The 20,940-nt window shown below is 42.8% G+C and overlaps 2 protein-coding genes across 8 annotated transcripts in view; one reads left to right on the top strand and one right to left on the bottom strand.

Annotated features, from left to right (window-relative positions):
• IGF2BP3 (insulin like growth factor 2 mRNA binding protein 3) overlaps nt 1–8,262 on the top strand; it is a 145,011-nt gene extending 136,749 nt beyond the window's left edge. The window contains exons 12-15 of one of the 2 annotated variants that reach the window (XM_061413705.1): nt 2,016–2,090; nt 4,740–4,871; nt 5,571–5,684; nt 5,973–8,262. In XM_061413705.1, coding sequence (XP_061269689.1) covers nt 2,016–2,090; nt 4,740–4,871; nt 5,571–5,684; nt 5,973–6,071 — 420 coding nt within the window. In that variant the 3' untranslated portion in view covers nt 6,072–8,262. Of the gene's footprint in view, nt 1–2,015; nt 2,091–4,739; nt 4,872–5,570; nt 5,943–5,972 lie in introns of those variants that run through there. The other variant, XM_061413704.1, reaches the window with a different exon arrangement.
• Nucleotides 8,263–9,130: 868 nt separating this feature from the next.
• MALSU1 (mitochondrial assembly of ribosomal large subunit 1) overlaps nt 9,131–20,940 on the bottom strand; it is a 32,664-nt gene continuing 20,854 nt past the window's right edge. For 2 of the 6 annotated variants that reach the window (XR_009735825.1, XR_009735827.1), the window contains 2 exons: nt 11,326–11,910; nt 9,326–9,343 (listed from right to left, as the gene is read on the bottom strand). Coding sequence is in view for 3 of the 6 variants with exons in the window: in XM_061413707.1 (XP_061269691.1) it covers nt 9,156–9,343; nt 11,326–11,407 (270 nt within the window). In the remaining 3 variants the exon portion in view is untranslated. Of the gene's footprint in view, nt 9,344–11,324; nt 11,911–20,940 lie in introns of those variants that run through there. The other 4 variants (XM_061413707.1, XM_061413709.1, XR_009735826.1 and 1 more) reach the window with 4 other exon arrangements.

Below are 20,940 nucleotides of genomic sequence, written 5' to 3'. Positions count from 1 at the left end.
CCTGCACAGTGATGGATTAAGTTCTTTTTATCATATTGTCATATATAACCTTATTCTTTCACATGAGTTTACACAAATGGATCTGGTGAGTCTCAGGGCATGTGCTTTCTTTTCAGCTTCTCAGACATTAGAGCAATTTGTACTCCTAACCTCAGTTTTAAACTCAGTATTAAAACTCAACATTCAGAAAACTAAGCTCATGGCATCTGGTCCTATCACTTCATGGCAAATAGAAGGGGAAACAGTGATAGACTTTATTTTGGGGGGGCTCCAGAATCACTGCAGATGGTGACTGCAGCCATGAAGTTGGCTCCTTGCTCCTTGGAAGAAAAGCTATGACCAACCTAGACAGCATGTTGAAAAGCAGAGACATTACTTTGCCAGCAAAGGTCCATCGAGGCTATGCTCTTTCCAGTAGCCGTGTATGGATGTGAGCGTTGGCCTATAAAGAACGCTGAGCGCCGAAGAACCGTGGTGGTGGAGAAAACTCTTCAGAGTCCCTTCGACTGCAATGAGATCCAACCAGTCCATCCTATAGGAAATCAGTCCTGAAGTTCATTGGAAGGACTGATGCTTGAAGCTGAAGCTCTGATACTTTGGCCACCAGATGCAAAGAACTCACTCATTGGAAAAGACCCTGATGCTGGGAAAGATTGAAGGTGGGAGGAGAGGATGACAGAGGATGAGATGGCTGGATGGCATCACCAACTCAATGGACATGAGTTTGAGTAAACTCCGGGGGTTGGTGATGGACAGGGAGGCTTGGCATGCTGCAGTCACAAAGAGTTGGACACGATGAACAACTGAACTGAACCTCAGTATATGAGTGCTCTCCCCTCCAGTCCTCTACCACCAGTACTGACAAAGACAAAAGTTCTTTTTAAAAAAGAAAGCCAGGGACATCCCCCAGTGGTTAAGATTCCGTGCTGTCACTGCAGGGGGATGCAGGTTAGATCGCTGCTCAGGGAGCTGAGATCCTGCAGGCTGGGTGGCCCAGTGAGGGCTACGGGGGAGGGAAATCAGAATGATAGCTTCTTTCTAGGGGTTTTCTGTGAATAATTCTGAGTGTGGCCTACAGTAATTATTGGCTTTTTTTTACAGATTCAAAATTAGTGCCCAAAGTAGGAATAGTATCATTTTGGGCCTAAGTAACAGAAATGTTAGCTTTATTTTCAGGGAGTGAGAAAGCATGACTCTGGTAAAAGAAAAAGCCTGGTCTTGATTTGTAGCTGGTAGGACAGGGTGTACTAGGCTGTCAGCCATTGCTGGTGATCACACTGAGTGGCGAGTGCGGCAGCTTTTATTGTAGTTTTTGCTTCCTACTCCCATTATTTACTATAGGGAGTTGCTTCTTGCACAGCAAATGTCTAGCAAAAAATTTTTCTTCAAACAATTCCTACCTGCCAACTGTCTAAATCCTTGCTTACTGGGGGAACACTGGATTTTTCTCCCTTCAGCAGTCTCTGCAGCATATCCCTGGCCTGGCCTTTTGTGTGATTTCATATGCTCTGCCAAAATAGAAGAGTCTGAGTTCACTCTTCTGTCAGATTAACATTTACTCTACGTGTTACTCCAGTGAGTGTACTTTGGGGGGACGTACGTACCATGTATCTATACGTATGTGTACATACCACATTGTAGATTTGTGACCCGAGCAGTTTCTTGCACTTGTGGGAAGCCCAGGGTGTGATGCTGCGTGTGGGACCAAGGACCACACGTCGAGCACCCGCTGGTGCAGCGAGGAGCAACGTGACGGTGGAGCCAGACGTGGCTCTTCCCCCAGTTCCACTGGCCTGTGTCGTCATGGCCAGGTGACGACTGCTGTAGCCTTTGGTCTCCCTGTCGGTGAAGTGTAGACAGGAGCCATAACTAATGGACCTGCACTCATCACTGCCTCCCTGTAACTTTCTTCCAGAAGGCTTATTTTCTGCATTTCAGTAAGTCATGTGCAGTTTGTGTAACATTTGTTATCAGTGGAACTGGAAGTGTTGTGACCTGTTTCTGGTCTGTTACAGATCGCTCCAGCTGAAGCACCAGACGCTAAAGTGAGGATGGTCATCATCACCGGGCCGCCGGAGGCTCAGTTCAAGGTACGTGCCCTGGAGCGTGTGCACAGATGACAGACGAATGCCTTCTTTTCAGAACCTCCATAACCTGGCTTCTCCCTTAAATAAATCCAGTACTCAGTAGAAGGAATCTCTCAGTGAAAATTGCTAAGACTGAGAACAGAGTAGAAAACATTCCCCACATTAATTACATTTTAAAAACACACCAAAACCTCGGTGTGAGAGTTGTGTAATGGCCGTTGGGTTTGCCTATCTCCCCGGGGAGAATCTGCTCAGTGCCTTGTTAGCAGAGGTGAAGGCGAGGTGATAAGAATGGTTTGGATGCTTTGTTACTCTCAAATCTTTCCTCCTGTCCCTAAGAAGCTTCGACCTTGACTTCAAATGTTCCTTTTTCCTCTTACCCTTGAGTTAACTTCGGTTAACACCCTGGTCCACAGTTTCTCGATTAGTCACTCTAATCTTCAGAATTCTAGAGGTAGAAAGGGCAGGGACTCTTGAGGCATCTGTCCTGGTATGAACCATGGGTCATTTTGGGGGGCTTGGGGCCAGAATGCCTCCCACTCTGTCCTGAGAGGTGGTGCAGTAGGGGGATGAAGACCAGAGCCTTTGCAGCCAGGCTGCTGGTTCAGGTACCAGCTCTGCCATTTACTAGTAATACGACCTTGGGCAAGTTACTTAACCTTTTCCTAGCTAGCTCCTCATAGTAAAATTGGGGTTAAAAACATCCACAAAGTTTAAACAAGGTTATATGGTTTAATAAATCAAGTAGTTAAAATAGTGCTGGACACACAGCAAACAGCATAAATGCACTGGTGTGTTAAGCAGACCTGGGCTGAATCAGACTCAGACCACGCCAGAGCCCCAGATTCACACGTACATACATACCTTTGAGTATATGATTCTCCCACAAAACTCAGTAGGGTGTCTGATTTGTCACAGGTAAAAGCAGCTACTCAATTCAGTGTGACTTACCGGAAACCCCTGTCCTACTACTTAGCAGCTGTGTTAACAGGACAACTCTCTAAGCCTTAGTTCTCCTAGCCCTAAAACGTAGCTAAGTTATAAACCATCACTTTCTTTGACCTCTGTTTCCATGGGCCATTTTTCACTAAAAATCTGAATTTTTTTTTTCATTTCATTTACAGGGTACAGGAAACAAAAGGAGGTGCTTTGAGATGTAGGTACAGTTGGCTAGGCTCAGACTCAGGCAAGAAATTTACTTCTTCATACCAGCCTTGTGGTCCTAGCAGTTCAGATCAAAACTCAGAAATGCATCCTCCCCCAGATACTTACAGGACAAGTTACTTTAGCCTGAAATATTAAAAGATGAATACAAACGTCAGTTATGTTCTTACTGTTTTATAAATGGGTCTTGTAATTTTTATAATGCATGTATGCTGGGAAACTTAGGTGGTTTCTCCATACGCTCTGTGGCCCATGTTGTGCACTTGTCTTAAATGGGACATGTAAGAGAAGCTCTAGTGCTTCAGTATCAGTTATGTGATCAGTGATAATTACAAACTATTTTAGAGATCTAAGTATTAGAAACAGATCTAAATATTAGAAAATAAGCTCTTAAAATTATAAATACTGTTTTGGAGGACAATATATATCCTTTGGGAGAAGGCAATGGCACCCCACTCCAATACTGTTGCCTGGAAAATCCCATGGACGGAGGAGCCTGGTGGGCTGCAGTCCATGGGGTTGCTAAGAGTCGGACATGACTGACTTCACTTTCACTTTTCACTTTCATGCACTGGAGAAGGAAATGGCAACCCACTCCAGTGTTCTTGCCTGGAGAATCCCAGGGACGGGGAGCCTGGTGGGCTGCCGTCTCTGGGGTCGCACAGAGTCGGACACGACTGAAGCGACTTAGCAGCAGCAGCAGCATATATCCTTTGTGTCCCTGGACTGTTAATAATTACACCTGTGGCCTGAGACTTTGAGGATGACTGAAATATAGGGTACTAAGATGAATTTTTTAAATGTCTGTAACCCCCTAAAATGAGCTTATCTCTGCACCGATGAAAACATGTTTTGTACCTGTGTTTTTGTTCTCTACTGTGGCAGCCTGTTGGATGAAACCAACTCTGGCTTCTTTTTCCTTTGGTGTATAGCAGAGCAAATTTGTGGCTATACATAAAAGAGATTTACTATGTATAATTTCTGGTTGTATGCAGCAATTGACAGGATCTGTTTGAGTGCATCAGTTGTATATGTTAACTTGATTTTGTAGCTTCCGTCAAAGTAGAAACCATCTGGCTAAGATGAAGAAATGTTTGACAGAAAATACTCCTTGCTGGCCCATTTAGACATGAGCTTGGCTTCTTGTGAGCCTTATGTGGGTGGCTCTGTAGTTCATTCAGTCTCTGTTACTCAAGAAAAATGCAGTTACTATCTTACTGCCAGCAGGAGAATTTTACCTTTCAAGACTGGAGAGTCAACCAACGGTCAGTCATTCAGCTGCCGCAGCTGTGATAATGTCAGCACTGTCGCCATCTTTCCTCGGGCTCCTGCCATCTCTTGGGCGGCAGGCCACCATCAGGCGCAGATGTATCCCTGCAGAGGGCTGCTCCCGTGGGGCCAGGCCATTAACTTTACCCACTGTAAAATCAGTCAACCTTTGGCCTTTCCTACCTGAATGACACTGATAGGCTATGTTCTCATCTGTAGGCTCAGGGAAGAATTTATGGAAAAATTAAAGAAGAAAATTTTGTTAGTCCTAAAGAAGAGGTGAAACTTGAAGCTCACATCAGAGTGCCGTCCTTTGCTGCTGGCAGAGTTATTGGAAAAGGAGGCAAAACGGCAAGTACTTCAGCAAAACCTGTGCAGTGGTATGACAGGGAAAGCATCGAAAGGTACTTAGGAGTTCCCCGTCCCTGAATTTGGGCTAACTTCTAACAGCAGGACAACTGGGCCGAGGTTTGGAGAAGACTGCCCTTTGTTCTCCTGAGGGTTGGCTGTCAGCCACTGGGGAAAGCAGCACCTCTCTCAGACCACTTTGTGCGAGAGGACTGTCTCTTGAGGGGCCTTTTGCATTTTTCTGTTGATAAACATCAGCTTTTTATTTCTGTTGTGCAAAAATACTAAATGACATGAAAACTTTAAAAAGTGTCATCTACCTTTCTAACTTACACATCCTCTATAACTGAAAACTCGTTTGCAGTTTCCCTTTAACATGTATAACATATGTACCTTCAAAGTCGTAAACAGCTTTGAAAATGACTTGGAAGTGACTGCAAGTATGTTTTGGAATCAGATTTTTAGGGTTTAAATTAGGCTTTGTTATTGATGTATGTAACTGTAGGTAAGTCAGTTTCTTTGGGGATTAGTTTTAACTATCTTGAAATGGGACAATACTAATAACCAAATAGAATTATTGGTATATTAGATGAGATTTACAAAGACATATTTTGGTACAAGCGTTCAGGAAATGGTAATTTTTTAAAAAATAAAAAAACCCCAACAGTTCCACTTAACATGATTTCTGTTTATCTCCTTCAGGTGAATGAGCTCCAGAATTTGTCAAGTGCAGAAGTTGTTGTTCCCCGTGACCAGACTCCTGATGAGAATGACCAGGTGGTCGTCAAGATAACTGGTCACTTCTATGCTTGCCAGGCAAGTGGGCTCCCGTGTGTCAGGGCAGCTCTACAGCTGCCTCCGCAAATGGAAGCCATTCTCCCATGGGTGTCTCCATGCCGTACAAATATTCAAGGCTGTGTTTGATGCTTAATACGTTAAATCCCCTTTCAGCAGGTGATTTTAGAGACTCTGCTAGCAAACTAATTAGTACGTGTCTTTAATCTTCAAATTTTAATTTGAAGTTAATTTTAAAAATGGAAGAGGTAAAATAACTTCCTGCAATACTTGATCAGGTAGGTGTTTCAAGGTCCTCTCCTTTTGCAGGTTGCCCAGAGAAAAATTCAGGAAATTCTGACTCAGGTAAAGCAGCACCAACAGCAGAAAGCTCTGCAAAGTGGACCATCTCAGTCAAGGCGGAAGTGAAGGCTCAGGAAACAGCCCACCACAGAGGCAGACGCCAAACCAAAGACAGACTGCTTAACCAACAGCCGGGCGCTGACCCCTTACCCAGCATCACATGCACAAGTTTTTACCTAGCCAGTTGTTTCTGAGGACCAGGCAACTTTCGAACTCCTGTCTCTGTGAGAATGTATACTTTATGCTCTCTGAAATGTATGACACCCAGCTTTAAAAAAAAAAAAAGAAAAAAGAAAAAAATGAGGGGGGAGGGAGGGAAAGAGAAGAACTCTGCACTTCCCTTTTGTTGCATTTCTCAGTATAACAAATACCTAATTTTTAAAAACATTCATTTCCCCCATGATGCCAGAAATTGGCTTAAATGGTGCATTCATGACACTCATCAAGTAAAACGAGATTGCTCCTAAGTCCAATTGTTAAAATTGGATCAGAACAGAATTGTTACAAGTACTTAAACGTTAACCTATTAGCATAGAAAAACTGTTCTGAGTTTAACACTAACATAAATAACCTAAGGGAAGTGCTGAATGGTGTTGGCAGGGGTATTAAACGTGCATTTTTACTCAACTACCTCAGGTACTCAGTAATGCAATGAAAGCAAAATTGTTTTGTTTTGTTTTTTTTCTGAAAATTTTATATACTTTATAAAGATAAGTCCAACTGTTTTTTAAAAAATAAATTTAATTAGCTAACAGGCGAATAACTGAAAAATTTTACTTCTGGCTGGTGACAGTAAAGCTGGAAAAATTTCACGTTTTTTGAGGCTTCTGACAGTTATTAGTTGGAAAATCCAATAAATGTTCAGTGATACAGAGCAGTGCCTATATTTGGAGAGCAGCAAATACCTTTTGTTTGTGGTAGGGAAGTTTATGATGGTACTAACAGAGCAAAGTGGTTGCAGGAGGTTTTGGAAAGACTAGTTTTAAATGGCTTCAGGAGACTTGTTTTTCTGTTTGGCTATGTGATTGAATGCATAAATGCTTTGTGCTTTTGACTATCACTACCTAAAGTAAGTGTATCTGTGGAGACTTGCAGCCCCCGTGAACTTAATCACTTGACTGGCAGGAAGAAAGCTTTAGCTTGCCTTACAGGATGCTTAGTTTGCCAATACACTTTGGACCAGTTGGTCTATGCTTGGAGCAGACCCCAGAAGAGTTGCTTTGTGAAGACCAGTGGGGCAGTCAGATGGTGTGACAGTGTTTCAAGGCAATAAAAAGGCTCCATCTCCATGTGCCAGGCACTGTCATGAGCCTCAAAGTAAGCTGTTTTGAAGATTTTAAGCAATGATAAATCAAGATAAATGAAAGGCCACCTAAAGTATCACATACAGTGCAGGAGGATTTCTGTATTCTCTGCACCAGTTATCTGAAAATAAATCAAAAGATAGAAAAAAGAACTTTGGAAATATAATTTCAATGACTGTGATAATACATTTGACCTTTGCTACTGAACGCATTCACCCATTCCTTAACTTGATGGCAAAGCCTGGTATGTACAATTACATGGGTGTGAGTGGTCTCCGAGGCCACGCTGCTCTCAGAATAGTGTTGCTTTTGTTCATTAAATAATCACAGTCATCATATAATACTGATCTGAAGGGCAGATATAACCCTTAAAGTATCATTTTGCTTCATTTGTATTTCAAGATGAATTTCTACACGGACTAGGTAAGTTTTTTCTGAAGATCACTGTATCAATTAAACATTTTGAAAATGACTTGAAATGTTTTTCTAAATGTTTTCAGAAAACCAGTTTATTTTGTAGTTTTAGCCAAAAAGTGCCCTTTTTGTCACTGAATTCATCAAGCGTTTGTTTTTTCTATACAATGAATTGCTTAAAAGAAGTAACGGACTGGCTTTCTGGTTGGATTTTGGGTATAATGGGCTTACAGCCAGAGCTCTTCCTCAGTATTTGATTTTTCAAGCTTTTTTTTTTTTTAAATACAGATAGGTGCTACATTTATATCTGCCTGTTTAAATTCTGTCATATTTCACTTCTAGCCTTCTAGTGTGGCAAATCATGTTTTACTTTCAATGAAGCATTGGTAATGGAGTATCTGGTAATAGTAGGAAGTAATTCTGTAATTGAGTTTTGCACTCACCACATATGGATCATTCCTCATCTGTAATGTGCCCCAAATGCAGCTCCATTATCCAGATACCTTGATGCAAAATAAAGTACTTCATTATTAGGTGCAGCCTGGTGCGTAGTATGTTTTATTTTTGGCTTTTCAGATTACTGTGAATGTCCTGAATTTCATCAAAGTATAAACTTAGTATTACTAAAAATCCATGTCAGTCTCAAGGTAGGCACCAGTATCTACTACTGGCCTTACTGTGAACCTTGATATTAATACTGTTACATATGAACTGAGAGTGAAAAGGTAAGTTACAGGACCTGTGGGGTGGTTTTGTTTTCTGCTTTGGCTATACTATTCTATAGAATAAGATTTAAACTTAAGATTACGATCTGAACAGATAGTTCAAGTGAAAAACACAGGGGCCAATGCAAAACAGGAGCCAGTGCAACTTGTAGGCAATCTGCCGGAGTCTCAGGAATAAAGACAATATATTTAATTTGAATATAATGATTCGTGGCATGAAAATGAGCTCAGTCAGTCAGTTCAGTCACTTAGTCGTGTCCGACTCTTTGCGACCCCATGAATCGCAGCACACCAGGCCTCCCTGTCCCTCACCAACCCCCGGAGTTCACTCAGACTCATGTCCATCGAGTCGGTGAAGCCATCCAGCCATCTCATCCTCTGTCGGCCCCTTCTCTTCCCCCAATCCCTCCCAGCATCGGAGTCTTTTCCAATGAGTCAACTCTTCGCATGAGGTGACCAAAGTACTGGAGTTTCAGCTTCAGCATCATTCCTTCCGAAGAAATCCCAGGGCTGATCTCCTTCAGAATGGACTGGTTGGATCTCCTTGCAGTCCAAGGGACTCTCAAGAGCCCCTTGAAAATGAGCTCACTTACCTGCAATTTCCATGTGTCAGGATTAGAACCCAAAGAGAATACCTGTTTTCATAACAACTAACTAGGTTAAAAAAGTGACTCAATCCAAATTTGAAATGACTAAAGCAGTTCATTTTATTCATATTTAAACTCCACAGGAGTCACAGATGAAGTGTCATCTTCTATTCCAAGAATGAAGTCTTCAGGTAAGGTCTCAGGTGCTATCTGAGCTAACTGGTCATCGTAAGAACGTAGGGTCCATAATTTTTCTAATTCATAGGTTTCTCTGGTTTCTGGAAGCATCAAATGAATCACCATGCTGCCTACCAAGGACAGATAAGAATTACAAGTGAAGAAGCAGTTCATTTACTTTTATCCTTCTGATCTCACAAATCTGTGACAATTGGAGCAGTGGTTCTCAAAGTGTGAACCCCAGATCAGCATTACCTGAGAACTTATTAGAAATGTAAATTGCAGACACCATCTAGCAAAAATACTGAAGTGATGCTGTGCTTTTCTCAGTGCATCATATTTAATACTCCTTGTGATAACCTACACAAGCAAAGGTGGGATCTGCCAGGGTTCGCTCGGTAGACAATCCGGAAGTACTGTAATTCTGCACAGCCTGTGAGCAAAGCACTGGCAGAGTTTTACCTTACAAATACTGTCTCCTGGAACAAAGAGAAAGTTTGCTTACAACAGTGGTTCTCAATCAGGGACTTTGGTTTTTTTTTTTTTAATTTCACCTTTTTTTTTAATTGAAGGATAATTGCTTTACAGAATTTTGTTTTCTGTCAAACCTCAACATGACTCAGCCATAGGTATACATATATCCCTCGCCCTTTTGAGTTTCCTGAGAAATGTAGCAAACTCCCATTGGCTATCTATTTTACACATGGTAATATGCTTCCGTGTTACTCTTTCCATACCTCTCCCCCCTCCTCCCGCCCTGTAAGTAAATTCTTCAGCACCATTTTTCTAGATTCCATATCTATGCATTAGAATACGATATTTATCTTTCTCATTCTGACTCAGTTCACTCTATAATAGGTTCTAGGTTCATCTACCTCATCAGAACTGACTCTTAAGGCATTCTTTTTTATGGCTGAGTAATACTCCACTGCGTTTGTGTACCACAACTTCTTTATCCATTCATCTGCTGATGGACATCTAGGCTACTTCCATGTTCTAGCTATCATAAATAGTGCTGCAATGAATAATGGGATACATGCATCTTTTAAATTTTGGCTTCCTTAGGGTATATGCTTAGGAGTGGGATTGCTGGGTCATATGGTGGTTTTATTCCTAGATTTTTAAGGAATCTCCATACCGGTAGTCTTCCATACTGGTTTTATCAATTTACATTCCCACCAACAGTGCAGGAGCGTTCCCTTTTCTCCACACCCCCTCCAGCATTTATTGTTTGTAGACTTTTTGATGGCCATTCTGACCTGTCTGAGGTGATATCTCATTGTAGTTTTGATTTGCATTTCTCTAATATGAGCATCCATCAGGACATTTTGAATTTTCACCTTTTCAGGGTGCAGAGAGGAGAAAGGGGGCTGCTAAACATGCTACAACGCACAGAGTACTCCTCCCCGCCCCAAATGCTAACAGTGGCAGGGAAACCCTGACGGGTGCAGCCTTGGCAGAGAGTGTTTCTACCAGGGTAACTGCAGGCCTGCTTCCTGCCCCTCGCAAAAGACGTGCACATAATCACAGGGTTCTTCTCTTTGAACTACATGCGCAGGTGTCATCCAGTCCAAAAATGCTGCTTGATGTTGCTCCTGCTCTTGCTGAGGAACAACTACGTTTTATCAACCCCCGAATAACTCTCTTAGCTCACAAGATAAGATTTCAGAGCCTGCACAGTTCTACAGGCACTGTTTTTACCTTTGCATTAAGTACATTCTGGGGAATTACTTTGAAACTGTATATATTAATTCGCAAATCTGTTAGGTCTTCTCAGAATTCCAGTCTGCTTTTCTTATCATTCCCTGTGCCTACAATGCCCTTCCTTACAGGAGTTACTTAAGGCCAAGGTTCTGTGTATACCAAGGAGCCTTCTACTGCCTTTGGGGGGGTCTCTCCCATGTTATTCATCCTGTTCTCCACCAGCTTTCTGACCTGTGTGGCTACTTAATACACACTAGGTGAAATGAGGATTTCAGATGTGAAAAAGACTGAGTAGGTTAAAACCAAAGAAAACTTAAAACAACTATCAAAAACTTTTTGTGGAAAAACACCCAGACCGTGATCCTTGTATAACTGAACATAGTTTGAGATTAGTGATACAGTAACTTACCAAAGTCCACACAGAGCCAGTCATCAGTGTCCTTCCCTTCGATCTTAACATGAGGCTCACTTTTATATTTCAGGTGTTTATACTGAAAAAAGCCAAGTCACATGTTAAAGGGGAAGAGGTTGAGGGACGTCTGTTCTTACTGAGGAGCCTTGGGCTTATTTGGGAACATGCTTATTCATTCCTCACAGCTATGCCAACCCCCTTAATAACAACTCCCCCCTTAAATCCTACCCACATCCCACAGCTCTCTCCAGAAGCCCAAACCATTGTGATAGGCAATCAAAGTGCTTCTGAGGTAGACAGGCCTAAATTCAATACCCAGTTCTCACCAACTTCCTTCTGTCCATCACAGCTTCCCTTCACCCTTGGGAGGCAGATGTTTCTTCCTGTTTCAAGGCTCAGGCTATTCAAATGCACCCCATATTTAATACAGCACTATTTACAATATCCAGGAGATGAGAGCAACCTATATGTCCACTCACAGATAGATGGATGAGATGTAGTACATATATACAATGGAATATTACTCGGCCATAAAAAGGTGTGAAACTGGGTCATCTGTAGTGATGTGGATGAACCCAGACTCTGTTAATAGAGTGAAAACAGGGAGAGAAAAACGTCATATATTAACGCTAATATTTTATATTCTATGTTATACAGAAAAAAGGTACAGACGTAGAAGAACAAATTGGTGGGTGTAGGGAAACAGAAGGCTAAAACGAATTGGGAGAGCAGCACTGCCATGTGTAAAACAGCTACCAGGAAGTTGCCACACAGCACGGGGAGCAGAGTTAGGTTTTCTGATGGCCTAGAGGGATGGGATGGGGGAGTGATGGTGGCAGGGAAGCACAAAGGGAGGGGCTGTATGTGTACATATAGCACTGTAAAGCAATTATATTCCAAATAAAAATGAATTTTAAAACAGATCAGTAATCTTGAAAAAAAATTTAAAATACCCTGAGAAAACTGTAATCAACAAGAAAAACCCACCCAAATGTTCATGGCAGCACTATTTACAATAAATAGCCAGGAGACAGAAGCAACCAATGGATAAAGAAGACGTGATACATGTATTCCATGGAATATCACTGAACCATAAAAAAGAACGAACTTGGGTAATTTTAGTAAATGTGGGTAGATGAGAGTGTCACACAGCAGTGATCAGAAAATATAACAGCATATACATGAAATCTAGAAAAATGGTACAGATGAACTTATTTGCAGGACAGGAATAGAGAAGCAGATGTGGAGAAAAGACATGTGGACACAGGGAAAGGGGAGGGTGGGATGGATAACACAACTCAGCCAGAAAAAGGAGCAAAATTGGGCCATTTCTAGTGAAAGCGTCATTCAGTCGTGTCCGATTCTCTGTGACCCCATGGCCTGTAGCCCCCCAGGCTCCTCTGTCCATGGAATTCTCCAGGCAAGAGTACTGGAGTGGGTTGTCATTTCCTTCTCCAGGCGATCTTCCCGACCCAGGGACTGAATCCAGGTCTCCTTCACTGCAGGCGGACTCTTTACCAAATGAGCCACCAGGGAAGACCAATTAATATAAAATATGGAATCTGGAAAAATGGTACTGATGAACTGACTTACAGGACAAAAACATAAGCAGAAAGAACGATGAGTGGACACAGGCAAAGAGGAGGGTGGGATGAACTGAGAGAGCAGAGTTGCTAATATATACACTGCCGTGTGTAAAATACATAGCTAGTAAGCAACTGCAGTACAGACAGCTCATGTTCTGCAGTGGCCAGAGGGGTAGGATGGGGAAAGGTGTGCGTGGGAGGGAGGCTGGAGATGATATATGTATACTTATAACTCATTCACAGTGCTGTATAGCAGAAACTAACAACAATGTAAACCAAATATCCTCTGATCACCATTATCTATGGGGAAAAAGGAACTATCATATGACCCAGCAATCACAATACAGGATGGATCTCACATCACCTAGAGAAAACCACAAGTCAAAAACACACGTACCCACTGTCCACTGCGGCACTATTTACAACAGCCAGGACATGGAATCAACTAGATTTTCATCCACAGATGAATGGATAATAAGATGTGGCCCATACATAGAATGGAACATCAGTCAGTGAGGAACTAAACTGGGTCATTTGCAGTCATGTGGATGTACTGAGAATCTGTCATACAGAGTGAAGTATGTCAGAAAGAGAACCAAATATGGTATATTAACACATATGCATAGAATCTAGAAAAATGGTACAGAAGAACCTCGATGCAGGATGTGACGGTCGCAGAAGCAGAGAAGGGACATGTGGACACGGGGAGAGAGGAGGCTGAGACGAACTGGGAGCGTAATGTTGACGTGTACACACTACCGCTGTAGTGAGCCCGGGAGCCCGTGGGGAGCTGCTGTGCAGCTCGCCTGGTGCTCTGTGAGGACTAGCAGGGTGGGACAGACGGGGCGGTGGTCGCAGGGAGGCACAAAGGGAGAGGATCTATGAATATATATGGCTGATTCACTTTGTTAGACAGCAGAAACTAACACAATATTGAAAAGCAATTATAGTTCAATTTTTAAAAATGTAATTATAAATTACTGGGAATGTAATCTGAGAAACCGTAATTCAAAGACACAAGCAACCCCAATGCTCGCTGCTGCACTACTAAAATATCCAGGACATGGAAGCAACCTAAATGTCCATCCAGAGATGAATGGATAAGATACTGTGGTACATACATACAAAGGAATATTACTAATAAAATGGACACAATTGAGTCACTTGTAGTTACATGGATGGAACTGGAGTGTCAGAGTGATATAAGTAGGAAAGAGAAAAATGAGTATCGTATTAGCACGTATACATGGAATCTAGAACAACGGTACAGGTGAACCTATTTATAAGGTAAAAACAGAGGCACGGAAGCGGAGAATGGACATGTGGACACAAGGGAAGGGGAGCTGGGGGACAGATTGGGGGAGTAGTCTTGACACGTACACACTGCCATGTGTAAAAGCGGCAGCTGGTGGGGAGCTGCTGTACCGCACAGGGAGCTCAGTGACGTGCTGTGTGATGACCTGCAGAGGTGGGACTGGGTGGGTGCGAAGGGGGGGAGGCTCAAAAAAGGGGACATATGTACACATACAGATGACTCTCCTGGGAGAGCTTTACAATACTGTAAACCATATATATACTCCAATTGAAAATAAATTTTAAAAGATCATTTATCATGAAAAAGAAAATAGAAATAGCATATGACTCAGAAATCCCATTATTCATATACCCTGAGAAAATGATAATTCAAAAAGACAGGCACCCCAGTGTTCACTGCAGCACTGTTTACAAAAGCCAAGGCATGGAATGTACCTAAATGTCCATCCACAGATGAATGGATAAGATGTTGAAAATTTGGAATATTTGGAAATGATGCAGTATTTTTAGCAATAAAAGCAATGAAATTGTGCTATCTGCAGTGATAGGATGGGCCTAGAGTGTATCTCAAAGAGTGAAGTAAAAAAGACAAAATCAAATATTATATATTAACACATATACATGGAATCCAGAAAACTGGTACAGATGAACCTATCTGCAGGCCAAAAACAGATGCAGAAGCAGAGAACGAACATGTGGACCTGGGGGAAGGGCAAGCTGGGATGAATTGGCGGCGTGGCGTTGCCATGTCTGCACCACCGTATGTAGAACACACCGCTCCTGGGAGCTGCTCCAGCACAGGGAGCTCCGCGCCGTGCTCTGCAAGGGCTCAGGTGGGCGTGATTTGCTGGGCTGGAAGGGGGGCTCCAGAGGGAGGGGGCTTATGTATACTTACACTTCCTTCACACTGCTGTAGAGCAGGAACTACCAGAACGCTGTGAACCAATTACACGCCGATTAAATATAAATTAAACAACCATTATTCATGAAAAAACTAAAAACAGAACTGCCACATGAATCAGCAATTGCACTGTGTATATACCCAGAGAAAACCATAACTGAAAAAGACACGCGCACCACAATGTTCACCGCAGCACTGTTCACAAAAGCCAGGACGTGGAAGCAACCTAGATGTCCATCCAAAGACGAATGGCTGAGAAGATGTGGTACATACATACAATGGAATATCACTCAGCCACAAAAAGGAAACTGGGTCATTTTTAGTGATATGGATGGAACTAGAGTCTGTCATACAGAGTGAGGTTACAGTACCAAATATCACATATTAACACATGTGGAATCTAGAAAAATACAGATGAAAACACGCAGGTCATGAATAGAGTTGCAGAAGTAGAGAACGGATGTGGACATGCGGGAAGGGAAGGGTAGGAACGAGTCAGTAGTACCGCCACATATACACAGTCATGTGAAAAATAACAAGTGGGAAGTTACTGTAGAGCTAGGGGCCTCAGCTTGTGCTTTGTGATTTCCTAGGGAGGTGGGATAAGAGGGGGCTGCAGTGAGCGGGAGTCACAAATGGAGAGGATGATGTAAACATACCTGATCACTTTGTTGGATGTAAACATACCTGATCACTTTGTTGGACAGCAAAACCATAATATTGTAAAGCAATTAGAGTCCAGTTAAAAATTCAATTAAAAAAAAACTGAGAAAAGACCAGTAATCTTGAAATTAAAAATGGAACTAACACAAGCCCCAGAAACCCCACTACTGGGCCTAAAACCTGAGAAAACCTTAATTCATAAGGACACATGCAACCCAATGTTCAATTCAGCACTGTTTACAACAGACAGGACATGGAAGCAACCTAGAGGTCCATCTTTGATGAATGGATTCCGATGCAGTACATATATACAGCAGAATATTGTTCGGGTATAAAAAGGAATGAAATTGGGTCATTTGTAGAGCTGTGGATGGTCCTGACTCTCCTACAGAGTGAAGTCAGAAAGAGAAAAACGAGTATCATATGTTAATACATATATATGGAATACAGAAAAATGGTACAGAGGACACTATTCGCAGAGCAGGAACAGACACACACAACCAAAGAACGACATGTGGACACAGGGAAGGGAAGAAAGGGACAACCGGGGACGGGCACTTCCCAGCTGCACTGTCATTGTGAAATGAAACAGATAGCCAGTGGGGTGCTGCCGTAACGCAGGGAGCTCAGCTCGCTGCTCTGGAGTGACCTACAGGAGTAGGGTGACGCGGGCGGGTGTGGAGGGAAGCTCACAAAAGGAATACATGTGTACAAATAGCTGATTCTCTTTCTTGGACAGCAGAAACTAACACAATATTGTAAAGCAATTATACTCCAGTTAACAAACATTAGAGAAATAAAAGATCACTAATCTTGAAAAAAGATTAAAAATGGAAATACCATATGTCAGGGCAATCCATACTGGGAGATTAATGGACTGGGCAACCCATTAGGGAGAGGAGCACGGCCATACATACAGTGATGTGTGCAGAACAGCTCGTGTGAAGCTGCTGTGCAGCACAGGGCCTGAGCCCACTGCCTGTGATGACCTAAGAGATGGAGGGGCTGGAGGGCGTGGTGGTGCGAGAAAGGCACAAAGGTAGGGGATATGTCTGTACATGGAGCTGACTCACTTTGTTGGCCACCAGAAACTAATACAGCATTGTAAAGCAATTATACTTCAATTTTAAATTTCAAGGAATTTTGAAAAGATCATAATGTTGGAAAAAAACTAAGAACAGAGCCCAAGGAATCCCTTACTGGGCATATAACCTGAGAAAACCGTAATTTAAAAACATACATGCACCCCAATGTGCAACGCAGCAGTATTTACAATATCCAGGGTATGGAAGCAACCTAGATGTCCATCCACAGACGAATGGATTAAGAGATGTGGTACATATATACAAAGAAATATTCCTCAGCCATAAAAGGAATGAAACTGGGCACTTGCAGTGATGTGAACAGACTCAGAGTCTGTCATACAGAGGGAAGTGAGAGAAACAAGCATCAGGTATTAACACACATATGTGCTTTCTATATGTAACATAGAAAAACGATACAGATGAACCTATTTGCCAGGCAGGAATAGAGGCCCAAGCAGAGAATGGACATGTGAACCCAAGGGAAGGAGTGTAAAATGAACTGGTAGAGTAGCCCTGCCACATAAACACTAGGTGTGTAAAATGTATAGCTAGCGGGGAGCTGCGCGTAGCTCAGGAAACTCAGCTCGGTGCTCCGTGATGACCCAGACAGGGCGGGGGGTGGGCGGGAAGGGATATATGTATACTTATAACTTATTCACATTGTTGTACAGTAGAAACACAATACTATAAACCAATTTTACTCCAATTAAAAAAAAACATTATTTAAAAAAAAACATTATTCATGAAACTAAACATTTACATAATCCAGTAACCCCACCACTGGGTATATACCCAGAGAAAACCATAGTTCAAAAAGACACACACACTAGTGTTCACTGCAGCTGTAGTCACAATAGCCAGGACATGGAAGCAACCTAAATATCCCTCCATAGATGAATAGATAAGATGTGGTATATATATACGAGTACACACACCACACACACATACACACACACACACACACACACACAGGAATATTACTCAGCAATAAAAAGGAATGAAACTGGTTCATCTGTAATGATGTGGATGGAAGTAGAATCTGTCATACAGAGTGAGGTAAGTCAGAAAGAGAAAAAATCAAATGTTGTATATTAATACGTATATGTAATCTAGAAAAATGGTACAGATGAACTTATATGCAGGGCAGGGATAGAGTCCCAGAAGTAGGGACGAATTTAGAGACAAGCACCGAAATATATACAGCGTCATGAGTAAAACAGGCAAGTAGTGGGAAGGTGCTGTCCAGCCCAGGCAGTTCAGCTCAGGGCTTTGTGATGGCCTAGCGGGGCGGTGGGGTGGAGGCAGTGGAGGCGAGAGGGAGCCCCAAAGGGAGGAGACACATGTGCACATACCGGTGACTCACTTGGCTGGACAGCAGACACCAACAACATTGTAAAGCAACTGTGTTTCAGTTAGAAAATAAATTTAAAAAATAAAAGATCATTAATGTTGGGGAAAAAAATTTAAAAATACAACTACTATATGCCCCAGCAATCCCACTACTGGGCATATAATCTGAGAAAAGACACATGCACCCCATATTAAATCCAGCACTATTTACAATACCCAGGACATGGAAGCAACAACCTAAATGTCCATCCACACATGAATGGATGAAGATGTGGCATGTAAATATACCATGGAAAGTTCCTCAGCCATAAAAAGAAGATAATTGGGTCATTTGTAGTGGCATAGATAGGCCCTGAGTCTATCATATAGAGTGAAGTGAGAAAAACAAATACTGTATATTAATACATATACATGGAATTTAGAAAAATGATACAGATGAACCAATATGCAGGGCAGGAATAGGGTCACAGAAGTAGTGGCCGGACATGCGGACTCGGGAAGGGGAGGGTGGGACTAACTGGAAGACCAGCACCGCCATATATATTCTGCCATGTGTAAAGTAGACAACCAGTGGGCAGCTGCCGTACAGCACAGGGAGTCCACCTGGGTGTTCCGTGATGGCCTAGAAGAGTGGGATGAGGGGGACGGCAGTGGGAGGGAGGCCCAAAGGGACGAATACATGCATATATATAGATGATTCCCTTTGTTGGAGAGCAGAAACTTACACACTGTAAAGCAACCGTACTCCAATTAAAAAATAAAAACATTAACCTTGAGGGGAAAAAACAACTAAAAATAGAACTAGCATATGACTGAGCAATCTTACTATTGGGCACATATCCACAGAAAACCTTAATTCAGAAAGACTCAACATGGCTTTCCCGCTGGCTCAGTGGTGAAGAATCTGCCTGACGTTGCAGGAGACGTGGTTTCCATCCCTGGTCTGGGAGGATCTCAGGCCCCTCGTAGCGACTAAGCCTGTGCACAGCAACAATTGAGAGCCCGGAAACCCGCATCTGCTGAGCCCACAGGCCCTGGAGCCAGTGTCCACAACAGAAGCCACTGCACTGAGCAGCCCATGCACCCAACTAGGGCGTGACCCTACTCACCACGACAAAAGAAAAGCTCACACAGCAATGGAGAGCCAGCACAGCCAGAAGTGAATAAATAAAATTATGTCTAAAAAGACACACAGTCCCAATGTTCACTGCAGTACTATTTACAAAAGCCAGGACACTGAAGTAACCTAGATGTCTATCGACAGATGAATGGATTAAAGTGTGGTGGTTGGTCGGTTTTAGTCGCTAAGTCGTGTCCGACTCTTGCAATCCCATGGACTGTAGACTGCCAGGCTTCTCTGTCCATGGGATTCTCCACGTAAGAATACTGGAGTGGGGGGCCATTTCCTTCTCCAGGGATCTTCCTGACCCAGGAATCGAACCCAGGTCTTCTGCATTGCAGACAGATGATTTACTGACTGAGCTATGAGGGAAACCATACATACAGTGGAATATTACTCAGCCATAAAAAGGAAGGTAACTGAGTCACTTGTAGTGATGTGGATGAAACTAGAGTCTGTCATACAGAATGAGTAATTCAGAAAGAAAAACAAATACTGTATATAAACACACATACATGGAATCTAGAAAAATGATACAGATGAACTTATATGCAAACCATGACTAGAGTTTAGGAGAGAATGGACACATGGACATGCAGAACAGGGAGGGTAAAACACCTGGGAGAGCAGTGTTGCCACAAATATACTACCATGTGTAAAACAGATGGGGCAGCTGCTCTACAACACAGCAAGTTCAGCTCACTGCTTTGTGATTACCCAGAGGGGGGCGGGCCAGAGGGGGCTGGAGGGGCAGGGAGGCCCAAAGGGCCAGGACATGTGTATATATAGGTGATTCACTTTGATGGACAGCAGACACTAACACGTAATTTTAAAGTAATTATAAGAACTGATGCTTTTGAACTGTGGTGTTGGAGAAGACTCTTGAGAGTCCCTTGGACTGCAAGGAGATCAAACCAGTCCATTCTGAAGGAGATCAGTCCTGAATATTCATTGGAAGGACTGATACTGAAGCTGAAACTCCAACAATACTTTGGCCACCTGAAATGAAGAACTGACTCACTGGAAAAGACTCTGATGCTGGGAGGGATTGGGGGCAGGAGGAGAAGGGGACGACAGAGGATGAGATGGCTGGATGGCATCCCTGACTCGATGGACATGAGTCTGAGTGAACTCCGGGAGTTGGTGATGGACAGGGAGGCCTGGCGTGCTGTGATTCATGGGGTCGCAAAGAGTTGGACACGACTGAGCGACTGAGCTGAACTGAATCTTGAAAAAAATGAAAAATGCAACTAACATATAACCCAGCAATCACACTACTGGGTATATGCCCTGAAAAACCATAAACAACATTAAACACCCATCCAGGTGTTCTTTTCAGCACTATTTACAACAGCCAGGAGATGGAAGCAACCTCTGGACGAAGAGGGCGTGGCACGTGCACAATGGGATACCACGGAACCAGGAAACAGAATGGACTCAGGCCATCGGCAGTAAACGTGCATGGACCAGAGCGCCACAGAGCAATACAGCAGGAAAACAAACATCATATAGTAACACATATATGGGATCCAGAAAAATGGTACAAGTGAACTTATTTGGACAGGAACAGAGAAGCAAACATAGAGAAGACGT

This window comes from Bos javanicus, chromosome 4 (genome assembly GCF_032452875.1).
Source record: "Bos javanicus breed banteng chromosome 4, ARS-OSU_banteng_1.0, whole genome shotgun sequence".
Taxonomy (NCBI): domain Eukaryota; kingdom Metazoa; phylum Chordata; class Mammalia; order Artiodactyla; family Bovidae; genus Bos; species Bos javanicus.
The sequence above is the reverse complement of the archived record's forward strand: the minus strand, read 5'-3'. Positions and strand labels throughout refer to the sequence as shown.